At 37.8% G+C, this 16,943-nt stretch overlaps 1 protein-coding gene across 1 annotated transcript; it reads right to left on the bottom strand.

Moving 5' to 3' along the window:
• Positions 1-877: 877 nt before the first annotated feature.
• LOC121319578 (aldo-keto reductase family 1 member D1-like) lies at positions 878-16,584 on the bottom strand. Its single transcript, XM_041257156.1, has 9 exons — positions 16,336-16,584; positions 8,909-9,076; positions 7,989-8,105; positions 6,653-6,730; positions 5,674-5,796; positions 3,409-3,518; positions 2,706-2,871; positions 2,063-2,145; positions 878-1,019 (listed from the first exon to the last, which is right to left on the bottom strand). Exons 1-9 carry the CDS (start codon positions 16,426-16,428, stop codon positions 977-979), a joined length of 981 nt encoding a protein of 326 aa, XP_041113090.1. The 5' UTR covers positions 16,429-16,584; the 3' UTR covers positions 878-976.
• Positions 16,585-16,943: the final 359 nt, after the last annotated feature.

The following is a 16,943-nucleotide window of genomic DNA, read 5'->3' as shown; positions in this document are numbered from 1 at the left end:
TCTCTTTATACATTAATTATTAATTGGATAAATGGTTCTCCTTGGTAATAACATAATTTGGCCTAGGTTATTGAGAATATCAGATTAGATTCTGGAGATAGGGGCTTGTCTCTGTCTGTCACACTTGCATGCATTTATCTGGAGAACAACGTATCCAGTTGTCATGAAACTTGCTACTGTATCAACATTATTTTGACACAGTAGACTCTAAACCATCCAAACTCCTCTGATGACAGACATTCTGTTTTAATAAGTTACTTCAAGAATGTTTTCTCAAAGTATGTTTTAAATTTAATTTTAGTGTTTGAAGTATTTATAATATGAGCCACCATCAACACTGTGGCAGCGATTAGAATGTTGAACCACTATATTTTATTAGCATTTTATTAGTGAAATGTTATACACAACAATTATACACATTATACCAAACAATTTATTACTCGAAAACAACAGTTACCGCAAAGTAACATTCTGATGCTAATATATAAGTTAGTGATATTGGGTTGTTGGGTGGGGACAATTTCACTCTGCAGGCTAACTGACCCAGGCAGTACAAGACAGACTAAAAGCATAGATTGTATATAGATTTCTTTAAGCTAGTGTAGTACCACATATAATGTTTTATAATGAAAAAACAGGTTTGCTAATTGTTATAACATGTTTCTTTAAAAACTGCAGATTTGAGATTTATATAATGAATATGCATGATGGACACATTTTATGTTTATAATTTGTTAGCCAAAATTACTTTCAGGGCTGTGCAAACACCAGGTTTTACACTCTTGCCAATTTAGCGTTCTCTTGGGCAGATGTTCTCTTATGTCCAAGACAGCTGGGTTTGACATAACAGGGAAATAACACAGGAATAATACATAGGCACTGTTTTATTTATTTTTTATTGAATCCACTCCTGTTATACAGAATAACAATAACATCTTAATCTCATTTTCACCAGATTGTCGGAGAAGCCTGAAGGCTAGTATTCATCATTGAATGGATATTCTGGATGGTCACCCCACCTGCACAAAACCAGGAAGAAAATTACACATTGGCACCCTGTCTGCTATAAACAGGCAACACATAATATAAAATATTACAGTGATTATACATAAAAACAATCTTTACAGAAAGGTACTACTTGGTACTTCTAAGTTACTACTACATTATGATACCACTGCACTACACTATGATACCACTGTACTACACTATGATACCACTGTACTACACTATGATACCACTGTACTACACTATGATACCACTGCACTACACTACACTATGATACCATTGTACTACACTATGATACCACTGCACTACACTATGATACTACTGCACTACTAAAGCCAGTACCTGTATGAAGGTCAGTCGATGACTGGATTAAAGTGGTCGTAGGAAACAAATAATTCCATAACTCTTATCTGTTGTGCACCTCCATTCCATTGGAACGTCTTTCTTAAATGTATGGTTTTGAAACAAAATGGTAGTAAACATGTATTTATATGTTAAACCACGTTCCTGGCTGAAATTATATCCGTCACTATGGGAAGCAGCTGACTCGGAATGACAGTAAAGGAACCATTGTTGGGATGGGTATAACGTTATCTGAAAGCGTGGGATGCAAACAGATTTATTAACCTTATAAAGTGTTCCTTACAAAACTGCACATTTTACACATAAAACAAATGGAAGTGCACTAGAGGTAAGATTAATGGAATGATTTTGTAAGCTGCAACCACTTTAGGTTTGATCTCAGTTAATAAATCAATCAATCCGTCAATGTAGTTGTCCGTGGTGAACAAGATAAATAAATATAGAAATAACATTCAACCACAATACAGATTTTTTATAATTTGGCATAGCCTGCTATAACTATCTCAGCTGTTCTAAGACAATCACAACACAATATCTTTTGCCATGCTTCTCTCCAGACATGTTTCAACTGCTCAGTCACTTCTTCAGCTTAATCCAGCAGAACTCAATTCCATTAAGAACCTGAGACAGGCTGGAAGTTAATGTTAAGACACTGCACTTAGGTACTTTTCCATTTCAGCTGTAAACCACTTACATTTTAAGTTCCACGAAACGTATATTTTTGTTCAGCCCTTCAATTGCTTTCAACTCATCTTCAGTCAATAAGAAGTCAAAGATCTATACAAATAAAAGCTGTTATTAGCAAGATTATTTGCTCCCTGCATTCTTGTCTATGAAACAGGTGTCAATAGCATTCCTGTCTATTGGCAGATGGGTGTCTATAGAATTCCTGCCTGCTAACATGATGGTGTCAATAGCACCTTCCTAAAACATACACTTCTGTAGCTGTAAAAATAAACTAATTTGTTTCTTGGTATTACAAAAATAAATTATGCATATCTTGCTTATTTTTTGCTGTATCCTTATAGCTTTTTCTAAAGAGTACTAAATAACAAAAAATATGATGATGCAATTATTTAATGCTTATACTGCGTGAAATGCCAAAAAGACACAGGGACAGCAGATTCTTAATGAAAACATAACAGGCTAAGTGTTAAGAAGGTTGTTATACTTTCTGATAAACGTGACTGCACAGGTCACGCAACCATAAAGGATACCAGAGAATTCTGTATGCAATCATTTTTAAACACCACAACAGCAACTTCCTGTAAGATAACAGAATTGGCCTCTTCTCCATGTAAAAAGCTAACCAAACTTAGCAGCAATACAGTGCTAACCTGGAAGTTTTCCTTTATGCGTTCAGGGTTGAAACTTTTTGGAATGACAGCGACTCCACGCTGAACATTGAAACGGAGGGCAATCTGAGCTGGTGTCTTTTTATATTTCTTTCCAATGGAAATAAGGAGATCGTCATTTAACAAAGGTGGGCAGGTTAAGTTTACCCTGGTGAGAACAAATAAAATAAAACAGAGAAAAGGTTATCTGCCAAGTCTATGCCTATAATACCAGACAGACCAGACCAAAAGTACTTTCCATTAATTTAGCCCTATTAAAAGTTAAATATGAGTGGGTTTGGTGGTCACTGATTACCCCAGATCGGCCTCTGGGGGTCAAAGGTCAGCCCTGTAGGTGTCTGCTTAAGCTCACCGTGAACCTGACCACTGGGGTCCTGCAGCACCATGGCAGGTTTTGCCCAATTATCTTTTTGACAATCACGAGGGTTACTCATGAAAAGTGAGATGGTTTCAGAAATGATCACAAGGCTTGTGTAACTGTTATTTCTTCCCCCTCTAGAACTGGGCCAACAATAAGTTAGTAAACAGAAAACCTCTCTATATACAAAATCAAAGTTACAGAGTGGTGAAAAAGTACACCTGCATATCCCAATAGTGAATGACAGATAACACAGATAACAGGATACTGAACAAGTAGAGGAGATAAAGAAGTGCTTGTGTGGCACTGCAGCATTATATGGCATACCAGGACTCATCTCTGGAAGTGCCCAAAGGACTGTAGCCTACGATCACAATGTCTTTCTGTCTGCAATATTCTAGAAGCTTGGGCTGGGTGAAGTATGGATGGCATTCAATCTGTATAAAGAAAAAAAAGTTATACATTACAGAAATATGAATTAAAATTTAGTATTACTGTTACCCTGGACCTGTATGATGAAGGGCCTTGTAGGCAAGCAGGAGAATTTTGAAAGTAATCCTGAACCTAACATGTAGCCAGTGCCGTTGGGCAAGACAGGTTTTTTTATATCTGGTAAGGAGCCTAGCAGTAGCATTTTGAACCAGCTGCAGTCGGTTTATGGCGCATGACGGGAGACCACCGCAGAGAGATTTGCTGTAGTCGATTTGAGAGGAGATGAATGCATGACAGAGTCATGTATTCATGGGATTCATGGAATTCAGGGAAAGGTAGGTATGGACCTTTGTGATGTTTCGGAGGTGGTAGAAAGAGGATTTGACTACAGAAGAGATTTGGACATCAAAGGAGAGGTTACTATCCAGAAGTACACCGAGGCTTCATACAGTGGGGGAAGGCAGCAGACAGTTTCCGAGGTTCAAGGCAGCAATGTTGAGTTTTTGATCCTACTAGAAGAAGTTCAGATTTGTTGGTGCTGAGCTGAAGAAAATTGGCAGACATCCAGGCCTCGATTTCTTGGATGTAAGGTGACAGTCGAACCATGGCAGAGGGTCATCCAGGGTCTAGTTTTAGGTGGAGCTGGGTGTCATCTACATAGGAGTGAAACATGTTATGGTTATATATGTTGGCAAATAAGGTGACCCAAGGGTAGCATGTAGATGTTGAAGAGAAGAGGCCCCAGAACAGATCCTTGGGGGACACCGCATATGACCGGGTTTGCGTCTGTACTGCTTCCATCATAGAAAACAGACTGCATGCATCCAGATAGGCAAGAGGACAGCCAGGGGAAACAGGTTCCAGGGATCCCAGCACACTTCTGAAGGCAGTCAAGAAGAATGCTATGATCTATGGTATCAAAAGCAGCAGTTAGGTCAAGGAGGACAAGGACAGATGAAGAAGTAGCATCCGCATTGAGCAGGAGATCATTCACAATCGGAGCAGAGCAGTTTTGGTACTGTGATGTGGCCAGAAGCAAGACTGCAGAGATTCAAGCAGATTGCTATCTGTGAGATGTCTTGTCAGCAGGCTTACTACAGCCTTTTCAAGAGTTTTGGAGAGAAAAGGAAGATTGGATATGGGACGGAAGTTGGATAAGACAGCCGGTTCAAGGGAGGGTTTTTTGAGCACTGGCCTTACTCTGGGAGTCTTGAGGGCAACAGGAATCAATTGAAGGAGAGTCAAGGTGGTCAACTACAATACTGGGTTTGTGGCAGGAGAGCATAGAATAAATGGTGTCAATTTTATTCTGAAAGAAAGAGGAGAAATCATGGCAGGTAAGAAAGGAGGATGAATGGGAGATGGATTTAACAATGGTTTTTAAGAGAATATTTGGTCTACCCTGGCAGCAGCGAGAGTTCGCCTGTAGCTACTGAGGTGATCAGTCCAAATCTCTCTGTGAACTGTTAGTCCAGGCGACCTCCATTTGCGCTTAGACTTGAGGCAGGCAGACTTAAGCAGTCAAAGTTCAATGGTATACCATAGACATTTACGATGTTTCTTCACTATTTTGGTTGTAAGGGGGGGATCTGAGTAAAGGTGGCGTTGTAGATGGGCACCGCAGCATCGAACAAAGATGGAAGAGTACCAGTCAGAGGGGAAGAAGAGAGGGATAGTATTGTAGGATTTAGCAGATTTTTGGGAAGGAAGGAAATATCAGTATCAGTAGTAGTTGAAAGTGCAGCAAGATTAATATTGGCAGTGATTAAGAAATGGTCAGAGGAAAAGATATCCGTGTCTGAGAGACTGGAGATATCATGACCCCTGCTGATGAGCAGATCCAGGTTGTGTCCACTGGTGTGAGTGTGAACGTTGACAGATTGAAAGAGTTCAAGACAGTTTAAAAACTATAGCGTTAAACGCTACAAGCAAATACAAGCACTGAATAGATATATTTACTTACAGATTGCAGCATGGTAGACTCTTGTGGCACTTGGAGTTACACAGGACTCCTGAAGCCTTACAATGCGCAAATGCATTCAGTCATTAGCCAAAGGCACTTGGCTATTCATGTTTATTTCGGACATTTACTGTTTTGCTTTGACAAAGTGAGGGCGACTGGAAGCAAGCTTTTCAAAGGCAGTTAGTACAGCACTGTACCTGGTTGGAGACAGGCTTGTGTTTCAGGCCTGGCTTGTTCAGGATCAGTTCCAGCTGCCTGTGGTTAAAGTTAGACACTCCGATAGACTTTGTCAGGCCTGCGTCTTTGCATGCTTCCATTGCCTAGTATAATGAATAAATTGATCCAACAATCAATGAACAAGAAGCTAAATGAACAGCAACTGTACGTATTAGTATGGACATGGGAATAAGTATGGCATATATTGTTTATAGATCACGCTTTAGGGAGTTATAAAACATGTACTCACTTTTTTAATAAGGTTTGGAGAGACTTGTAGATATTGCATTCTGTTGAATGTGATTGTTTTGTGTACTGCAAGTGTTGGTATTGACCAGAGGTGAGCAATCCTGGTTCTGGAAGGCCAATGTCCCTCCTGGTTTTTGTTCCAACTGTACCCTAAATTAGTTGATTGGACCAATTCAATGCTTATCAGAAGCTTACTTGGTCAAATTAATTAATTAAGGGTACAGTTGGAACAAAAACCAGGAGGGACAAAGTTAGTTATGTACTGGCCCTAGCAGTTGTTTTTAATTGAAAAAACCTCTATAGATGAAAAGCTGGTCAATTCAGTTAGGTTAAAATTGACTCCAATGGACAAGCTGCAATCAGACAGTGTGACATACAGCAAAATGCCAGAATGCAGTAATTTAACTGTATTGTTGCGTTTGAAATATTGCATATTTTGAATTAATGTGAAAAAAAAACTAAAGTTTATTACTACTTTTCCTATGGTTATAATACCCATTTACCACAATTAACCATGTGTTTAATATGCTTTACCACACCTTGCTGTGGTTTACAATGCTGGCCTATGTTTTACTTTGTTTTCACTATGCTTTACACTTTGCTGTGTTTTTACTATGGTAAACTTGTATAAGGGAAACAGTAAAGAACAAAAGACAGGGTGACCAGATTTTTGCTAATGGAATTTGTATAAGTTTGTTCACATTGTCTTACCTCCCAGGTGGCACAGAGATCGGTTTTGTGATAAATATATTTTCCATTGTCATCTTTGGGGTAAAATGTGTCTCCTGGCTGAAAGACAGTTTTAACCGTGTCATTGTGTCCCTGACAACAGCTTCATATACATTGTATTCATGCTTAAACAACAGAATCCCCTGCAGTAGTTACAAGAAAAAATATTACATTTAAAACGTAATGCTGATTGATTTGATGTTCTTATTAAAAAGTCATGGGTCATAACTCAGATGGGGTATCATTTTCTCAGAGTTAAAGACGGCTGTTTTATGACTTATGATGTGTGAACAAAAATAATGAAAACAATCAGGGTTATGTTTAAAGATATGTCACTGCAATAAAAAACAGCATGGGATTCAGAGAGGTACATTTGTTTTTAGGTATTCTTTTTGCTGGGAAAAAAGCATTTTAGGAAAATATAAATCCCTGCAATTAAATTAATTGTAACTAACAAATTTAGTTCCATAGACTTTCTGAGACATGCACGTCCATTAATTACATAAACCTCAATTGTGCTGTTTTTAAAGAAACATGTTTCAACCAACATGTATTTTCATTTTAAATCATATCTGGACCTACAATAGGTCAAACAAATCTGTTTGCAAGCTATGCTTTTAGACTGTCACGTCAGGGCCCATATTTATCAAATGTACATAAGGAATGGTCCATTTAAAGGAGAGCATATCTCAACCAAAATGACGTGATTTATCAACAGAGAAAGTTGAGGTCAAAGCTTCTTAGAATGATGTGCACTCTGGGGTGTGTACGACCATTTGCTAGTGGTAGGCAATGAGTACTGCACATTCCACGTACAAACAATTTAGAATCATTGAGATTTATTAACACCAATTATGTGCGCAAAGGCTCAACATCACAATGACAAATCATGACCACTTTGTGTGTGAGAACAAATCATGCAGTTTATATGCGCAGATTTGATAAATATGAGCCCTGGAGAGTGAACTTGTCCCCATCCCTTCTCAGGCTTCTTTCCTCTCAGTAACAAATCAGCTGCTTCCCTATTAACTGACATGCTTTCAGCCAGTAACATGCTTTGAACCAGAAAACACTGCAGTGTGAAATGACAAGAGGAAGTAAAGCAGTAACGATTTCCTGGAAGGCAAGGAAAGTGAACTGAAATTTCTTTAAACTAGTTTAGTACCAGATGTCTGTTTTAAAATGAAACTGCATGATTGCTGTACCGTGTGTTTCTTTGCACATCTGAGACCTATTAAAATAATACAAGTGTAAAATGAGTAAGGGATTTTATAGTATCACTCGTTATATACTCTTAAGTTTAAATATATTGTATTACCTTAAAGGCCATTGGTAGCTCAACAACATAGAGGTCAACATAATCCAGCTGCAGCGTTTTCAAGGTCCTTTCCAGGGCAGGCCTCACCAGCTCTGGTGGGTGGAAGGTGTTCCATAGCTGCAAGAAATCAAAACAGGGGCAAGTCAGTATTTCACAAGCCGCTTTCTAAATAATACATCTTGTGCATGGCAAAAAGAGAGAAAAAAGAAGGCTTTGACAACTGTTATCTTGTCTGTTACTAGCAGCAGGGCCCCTCAAAGAGTAAGCAGTTTCTTATTACATTATACGAATCAGTGGTTAAAGCCTTTAGGGGCTGATCATATTTTCTGTGTGTATCAAAATTACACAGTAAGGTATTTGCCCACACAAATCCACATTAAAACCCTTTTTGTGCACAGTTGCTGTAATCACTTGGGTTGACTGCTACTGGATGATAACAATAATTGGTACACACTGTAACTGACTCATCTGTCTAGCTAAACCTTCCTGGGGGCTTCCCAATTCAAATTTAAATATGAAAAGTTGTCATTGGTAGGCAGTGGTAACCATATCTTTTTTTTGTGGAAAAATTTGAAAAAGAAAGCAGAAAGCAAAGCCACATATTCACAAAAAGTTAAGGTAAAGATGTTTGCATTAGATGACATTTAGGAAAATGTAAAAGATGTAAAAGGGTTTAATTTGCCACCATTTACCAAAACACAGCACATACTGTAGGACTCTACAAAAAGAATATGTATTAACAGATCGACGATGTACATGTGCTCAGTGAAAAATAGTGCAGCATTCATCATGCAAGTGAGGATAAGAGGAACAGTCAGGAGAAGAACTCATATCTGCATAAGGGTGCAACATCTTGGGACTAACTCCCCCACCCTCCACACCCAACTGAACCCAATAAATCTAAATAAAATGTTAGATACCTTGCCACAGTAGAAGATATCTTCACGTTTGACTTTTCCTTCAGCAATCTTCTCTCGAATGGCTTGTCCAACCTCATGTTCATTATAATAGACCAAAGCCCCATCAATATGCCGATATCCAACATCAATTGCCAGCTTTACAGACTCATAGCCTAATCCTTTTGGTGTCTGCCAAGAAAAAAAACAGTTTCAGTTGCATATTGAATACAGTATATAGGTGTTCTTACAGTACAATTCAGTGCAACAGTGAAATCAATACTTTATACCCTCTGATTAGAAAAAAAGTATAATCTGTTTATATTACATCATATGTGTTCACAATCACCAAATACCCTGTATTACTGTTTCAACACTATGGGTAGATGAACTAGGATGGGCCAGTCGCAGCGCAAACATACCGCAAATTGTATTGCAACAATTCACAAAGTATACATTTTGTTGTATGCATGGAGACAATATGTTAATAACGAGAGCCGCAATATGCAAATTTAAATATTTGTTGTGTCCTCTTAGCAAGATCTCTAGCATTGCGAGATATTTTTTCAAATGAATAATGAAAGGCAGTTTAATCCCATCATATTCTATAGCGGGGCCCCTAGCTTCACCCCCAAATAAAAAATGTGTTTCTATCAAAAAGCTTTTCATAATCACACAGTAGCACCTTGCTAAACCACATATGTTTGTCTTACATAATGTGTTGTCAGGTTTAAAAAAATACAATAAAATCGCACACTAATGTGTTTTGGGTAAGCTACACATTACATATGAAAAAATATAAATCTGTACAGTAGGCCTATACAGTATACAGTACAGCAGTACAATCAAATGAATACCCAGCACACTATCCTTTTACTTTACCCTGTAGGCTACCGGTAACACAAAATAAATCATTTTAAATTGAAACAAATGATTTTAGCTTTTTTTAATTATTATTATTATTATTATTATTATTATTATTATTATTATTATTATTATTATTATTATTATTATTAACTTGGCCTACTTAGTAGCCTAGTCAATTAACACAAAATAGATCATGGTGCCGCATTGACAAGTTATGAAAGTATCATAACTTGTCAGTGTAGCACCATGATCTATTTTGTGTCAATTCTCGGAAATACAAATTTCAAGGGAACAGCAACAAGTTTTGCATTATACCACTAATTTGTATTATCATGAGTAGCCTATAAGCCAGATGTATACTGTCAGTTTCTATTTAAGTTAGTCAGTGGTGCAGTGCTAAGTTGTGCACAATTACAAACCACCTGCACATCAATAGAATAGGTGTGTTTCCTATTCCTATACAGATGTTCAGAATGAGCTGGAGGGGTTAGTGGCACGTGTGTGCAGTCTGTTGCTTCCAGCATGTTGGGGAAACCAGAAATATCATAGAAATTTATTTTCAAGGCTTGTAAATACACCCTGCTATTAGAGAGGAATATGTATTTGGGTGTTCGCCTCAGAAATGCATTGAGCACAACTTGCATAAGAAAAAGCGGACTGGGAAATGTCAGCAACAGTTGCGATTGTTCAAAGAATTTTCAAAAGCCTTGAAGGTTTTCATGTGACGTCACATTTTCTTCCACGGCCATATTGGCGGTCAAAAATCACTGCATATCATGCCAATGGTAGATTATTATTATTATTATTATTATTATTATTATTATTATTATTATTATTATTATTATTATTATTAACTTTAACACTCTTAATTGTTCCGTACTGTGGAAGAAACCAAGGATCAGTCTGTTTATTATTGTAAGTTGCTGAGCTTTCATAGCTGAATATCTGCATTGTGCAAATATTAATCTGTACTTCAATACTAAAAGAAAAACATGTAAATGGAACAACAGTACTTACAGTCTGTTTTCATCTTTTTATAGGTAAAAAACGTGTTTTGTCATGTTGTTTCAGCTACGATACAGTCGTATTCCTAACAATAACATTCCCTACCTTGGCCTTGATAACATAGAGGTTCTTGTCTAAATGTCAGACAATCAGATTGTTTTCCCATCCTGAGATGAAGTACTTATAAATATTGGTACTTTTATATGTCTTCATCTGGGAAGCTGTGTGGGGTTCTCAACTAAATCTATCCAGATGTCTCCGAAGTCAAGGTCTGGGAGTTCATGGCTCTTGTGCTGTAAAAAGTACCTGTGGTGCACAATATGTATCACAAACTCCTAGAATCTGCCACTTATCTCTGTCTTTCCAATTCCTGACATTGGAGGTGAGACGTGTTTCTGTGGCAAATAACTCACATTGTAGTGTGAAAGATACCGAATTTGCATTAGCTGCCATTGTTGTTTTGACTGCCAGTATGGAACTGGGGTCACGTGGGTGAAAACCCTCAACTGGAAGTGTTGCAATTGCCGGCAGCTTTAGTACATCTCATTATAACATTTGAAAACCCTCATTTGCACTATTTCCACTTTTTGCAAATTTATGCATGAATGCCATAATTATATATTCATCTAAGGTTGAACTGCAAAGAAAAAAACAACCTGCTGCTGCAAACTTTCCCTAAAAAGTCGCAAACAGCATTGCGCTTGTTTAGTACATTTCACTCTAGACTTCTGACTTGTTTGCGACTCGTTTGCGACTTGTTTGCGACTACAGTGACAGGAGCAACACTTTAGCACATCTACCCTTAAATGTGTTCCCCCCCTGAAATGTGAGTTTCTAAATATGTGCAGTGCAGTGTGATCTCACAATGAAAAAAAAGATTCGGTCACTAACTTTCAAACATCAAAATAAGTGATATAAATGCTGGTTGCTGGTTCAGAGGGTATGAAGTATTCACTTAACTGCAGCATTGGATAGTTCATCATCACACTTCAGCCACTTCCTACAGATCAGCCACCCAGTGAGGCTAGGTGGTTGGAATGGGAACTGATTACAAGGTAATGAGAAATGGAACTGAAATTAGGAATTCATTTTAAAAAGGAGTTGGACTTGACCCCAACCCCAACCCTATTCAGTCCAATGCATGAAAGGTATTCAGATTATTGGCCTAAAAGCTGTGTATTGTACTTAGGTTTACTTTGAATTGTGTTGTTGACAGTTTTCTGTTTCTATTGTCTGTGTCCTGACTTGCTTTTATGTAACTGGAAAATGTTATTGAAATCAAGCCAACACATTCCAATAATCAAACGTTATCTTGTTTACAATCTAAAGCTGGAATGTTTGGCAGTCATCATTCATCCCAACAGAACAAACTGGTAGTTGTTCTTCTGAGATGGCTTCTCGTAACTAATTCCTTTGGCTTTGAAATACTGTGTAAGGCGCGTGTATTAATTGTTGTTAAGTGGCTTCGATAGGGTTTATTGGGAGAGTACTAGGAGCAAATGTAAGGTTGCCAACTTTCCATTTTTTTCAAAACCAAATAATAAATAAATAATACCCCCCCCCCCCCCCCCCACATCGGACACTGTACAAATTCTCTTCAAACTGGATGTCCAGTTGCAAACCGGACAACAGGTAAGTCATGAGGGACAGTGTATCTGTTTATTCTTGCTTACAAGGCTCAGCCATGTTTATCACCCATTCTCACTTCCTGTATCTCTTCAGTTCAGATCCCACATCAATATACAGAACCCTAACTGTTGAAATACAAACGAGTGTGAATTCAAACCTGTCATTTAGAAATGTAGACACACTTTTACAATAAAAAACCAACACAAATGACTTCATTTCTGTCCTACAGCTGTGCAAAAAATAAAATCTATAGATTTCTGGTTGCTTTTTTCATTTTTCTAACTTTACTGTTTTAAAAGTTTCAGTGCTGGTCTGTTTTCAGCAGGAATGATTGTGCTTCTCTAGGTATTTTCAAAAACTTGAAAAAAGTGGTTTAAGCAAAGCAATGACAACATGGTCGACGTACTGACACAGCATGTGTTCTCTTTAGTGTTATTGGCTGAATTCCAATAAAAACAGTGTCCTCACTGAATCCACTTGTTCCTGGTGTCTGGCTGATCAAAAGTGCTTAGAAAAACACAATCACATTCGCTAGCGAGAAAACAGTCCATACAGACAGTGAGGCAGTGCGCTGCACAAGGTGGAGCAGAAATGTATTTGGGCATCAGGGGTGAATTTTGGCCGGTGGTGTTACGTAGATTTCTGTATCCCCATAGAATTCTGATTTCTGAATCCCCTTAGATTTGACGCCTGCGCAGATTAAGATCACTATACGTGAATGCTTGATGTTTCTGAACAGTATTTACATGCAATAAAATTCAAATGTGTTTTAAAAGAAAAATATAGTTTTATAAGTTACTTTTAATCAAGGGTTGCGTGTATTGAGGAACGCAGGCGGCTGAGCGTACTGTAGAAAATCAGTGGTGTTAAATGTGCTGCTTTATTTTGCTACAGAATTAGTTTGATCTTGTTTTCAATATTTGTTGCAAACTGCAGCAGAAATCAATGGTAGTGCTTGAGAACACAGTGGGACTCGGACACAGGAATATCGTGCATCCACGACCAGCTTTAAAAAAACTGCATCTGCACAGGCATGGGATCATGCAAGGATACAGAATTCTATGGGGATACAGAAATCTGCATAACACCGGTACTGACCTGTACTCTTTTTAGCCGGGACTTATTTTAACTACTTTTCATCCAACGTGCATTCATTCCACCCACTCTAAATCAGTCCATCAGTCCACATCACCAAAACTAAACAATCATTAAAATATTCTCAAAATTAACCAATGGCAATGGATGACTTACTTACGTTAGTTCTTGGCAGCAAGATCAGGAGAAGTTATTTGGCAGCTTTCATGCCAATCATTGTTAAACCAGTAGGTCAGTCTCATCTGCCTACGGATTTATATGATTGGTCAATAACATTATCTGAATAATGTGCTGTCGGTACCCTCCCCAGATAGCAACTACTAACTCTGTGTTGGGATGGAACATAAAAGACAGTTGTTCATGGTGGGTCAATTGCAACAAACAATGATTCAGAGTTACTACTAGGCATCAAGTGTACTAAATTGTGGCCTAGCTGTTATGGTACCTTCCTGGGGCCGTTTTTTCAAAACTTTTCATTTGGATCAAAGTGGTCCGGTTTTTGTTATCCTATATGTTGTAATCGAGATTAATTTTATTTTTCAGAAAATGTCACTGCTGGATTACATTTATCCAGATGACAAATAATCACGATTACGATTTTTTTTTTTTTTTTACAAGACTAGTTCCTAATATTTTTCAATTCAAATAAAATTTCGCTGTTCTATCATTTAAAAGCTAAATCCACCTCTGCAGTAGGATCACAATAATCCTGGTATTTTTTATCAAAGTAATTGTGCTCTCCTCTTTAAATTCTGAAAAACCCAACTGCAACATTTAATCGTGATTTAAGTGCGATCAGATTACCAAAACGAAATCCATATCACAGTAATCTCGATCACATTTTGATGTTTTGAAAAACTCAGTTGCACAATATAGTCCAGAAAAAACGCGGAAATCCGATTACCAAAATTTTGAAAAACTGGGCCCTGGAGTTCTTGCAATTGGGAACACTTTTAATTCTTGGTTCATTGCAATTGGTGATAACTAGCACACTAGTGTAGTCCTAACGTACTAACTACGGGATTATCTGCAGCTTTTTGTTCGTTGCAATTGACCAGTAAGTTTACTACTTTGAAATGTACAATCTCCCGATTTAATATTTGAGTCTTCTTTTCCCCCCGTTTAATCCTTCAAAACAACGGATATGACCGGATTTGTAAAATATAGCCATTTTCTGGGGCATGTAACATAAAATTTAAAAGTAAACTATGTGTGTCAATGCATTCTGGGAAGAGCTCTACAGATAAACAATATATAATTATGAATGTTGAATGTTTGAATGTTACTCCCATGAAGACAAAAATACATGCATAATTCAGAAGTTGATTGACATTCCGCAAGAGAAAAAATACTGCGAGTGTGAATTATTAAAACAACAACAGATATTAAACAATAACAGTAATCACTATTGTGGATCATAATGCAACATATATTTCGGATATCTGAAAACATTTTAACTTTTATTTTTTTTTTTTTAATATAAATTTAGTTGTTGCCAAATATTTCTGTTTATTTTCTCTCAATTTGAAATGCCCAATTATTATTTGGGCTCAGCTCACCGCTACCACCCCTGCGCTGACTCGGGAGCGACGAAGACGAACACACAGAGTCCTCCGAAGCATGTGCCGTCAGCCGACCACTTCTTTACACATTGAGGATTCACCATGCAGCCACCCAGGAGCTACAGTGTCGGAGGATAATGCAGCTCCCGGGCAGCTAACAGGCAAGCCTGCAGGTACCCGGCCAGACTACAGGGAGCGTTGGTTCGCGGTGAGCCAAGGACAGCTTGGATACAAACACCCCCCCCCCCCCCCCCCCCCATTTAAACATGTCTATAGTGTTAAAATCTGTCTATGAAATCCTTTGATTTCACAATTGATTAAACCTGCAATTCAACAAAAAACTGTGGATTCTGACTAATTCAATCTCTGTATTTGGGCAATTTAACTATTTATATCATCCTGCAATTTCTTAGTAGAACTGCCTGCTGAACTCTTTTCCAGCTACAGGCTCGCCATTATGTAAATTATTGATCAATTTATTAGGACCCCCCATATTTTTCCACCTCCTGTGGACGGCAGTGAACATAGCACTCATGGTAAATATCCAATAAGCATTTAAAAAACACATGGTTAACCACAATAAAGCACAGTAAATGCATAGTAATCAAAACTAATAAGGGCAGATTCAGGCACCTCATTAAACCCATGTAAAATACAGAAAAAAAAAACAGTAAGTTTAGTTACACAGTTACACACTTGTAGGTTCTTTGTGTTTACATGAATAAAGACAACATGAAACATCACGTGTCAACTGCACCTTTACAGTTTTAAACAACCCATTGTGCTATATGTATTATGGTAATGATAGGATGCTGTGTGGTCCAGTGGTTAAAGAAAAGGGCTTGTAACCAGGAGGTCCCTGGATTAAATCCCGGCTCCCTCACTGTCTCACTGTGTGACCCTGAGCAAGTCACATAACGTCCTTGTGCTCTGTCTTTTGGGTGAGATGTTGTTGTAAGTGACTCTGCAGCGCATGCATAGTTCACACACCTGAGTCTCTGTAAGTCGCCTTGGATAAAGGCGTCTGCTGAATAATAATAATAATGATGCAAACCATGGGTAACCATCATATAGTACAGTAAATGCATAGTACACGGAAAAGCAAAAAAATGCTTTTATTTCCAAAGTGCACTATCCAGTTTAAATAAAGCAGAAACTGTCAAGTTAAATCTCTACCTGTAATCTAGCTGACACTGCAGAGTTACATAGGGTCATAGAACAGATTCCTCCAACTTTTCATATACTATTTGTGCATTTGTTTAAAAAAAAAAAAAAGGAGAATGCTGTTCTTACTTTCCTGGGGTCGGCATAGGTTCCAATTCCCATAAGAGGCATTCTGTTCCCATCATTCAAAGGAACGGAATGTCTTTCTGCAGTCAGGCTCATGGTGTTCTGATAACAGCTCGCACACTCTCTATGGCAAACTTATGTGCAAGTGTCAGAGGAAATGTACCCTTTAAACCAAATAAGGTCCAAACAGCAATTTATCTGAAGCTTATCATTTACATGCGTTAGTTTTGATTCCCAGTACTGCCTTGGATAACGGGTCCAAGGATGAATCTGGGATCAAAGCTCACATTTATTGAACATATTTATTGACGGTTAGCCAATTATTGACAGCTTACAGGTTTTGCTTCAAGTAATGAATGACTAATGCTATCAGGTATTTTGTTTTGACCTTGGTAGTATATGCTTATATTTAGTAATTAAAATTAGTTACTTAAATTTGATTTGCTTAAGTAAAAGAACATCAGATTAAAATGGCTAACTAAAGTGGTGAAAGGTTGTTCCTGCTTTCCCTACTGGTGTTACAATCGCATGGTTCCATTGATTTGGTAATTTACATTTTTTCCCCCAAATTATATTAAAAAGAAAAATGTAATGCCTACTTCTTCATATAC

This window comes from Polyodon spathula, chromosome 8 (assembly GCF_017654505.1).
Source record: "Polyodon spathula isolate WHYD16114869_AA chromosome 8, ASM1765450v1, whole genome shotgun sequence".
Taxonomy (NCBI): Eukaryota; Metazoa; Chordata; class Actinopteri; order Acipenseriformes; family Polyodontidae; genus Polyodon; species Polyodon spathula.
Note: the sequence above shows the minus strand (reverse complement) of the source record. Positions and strands in the feature narration are given on the sequence as shown.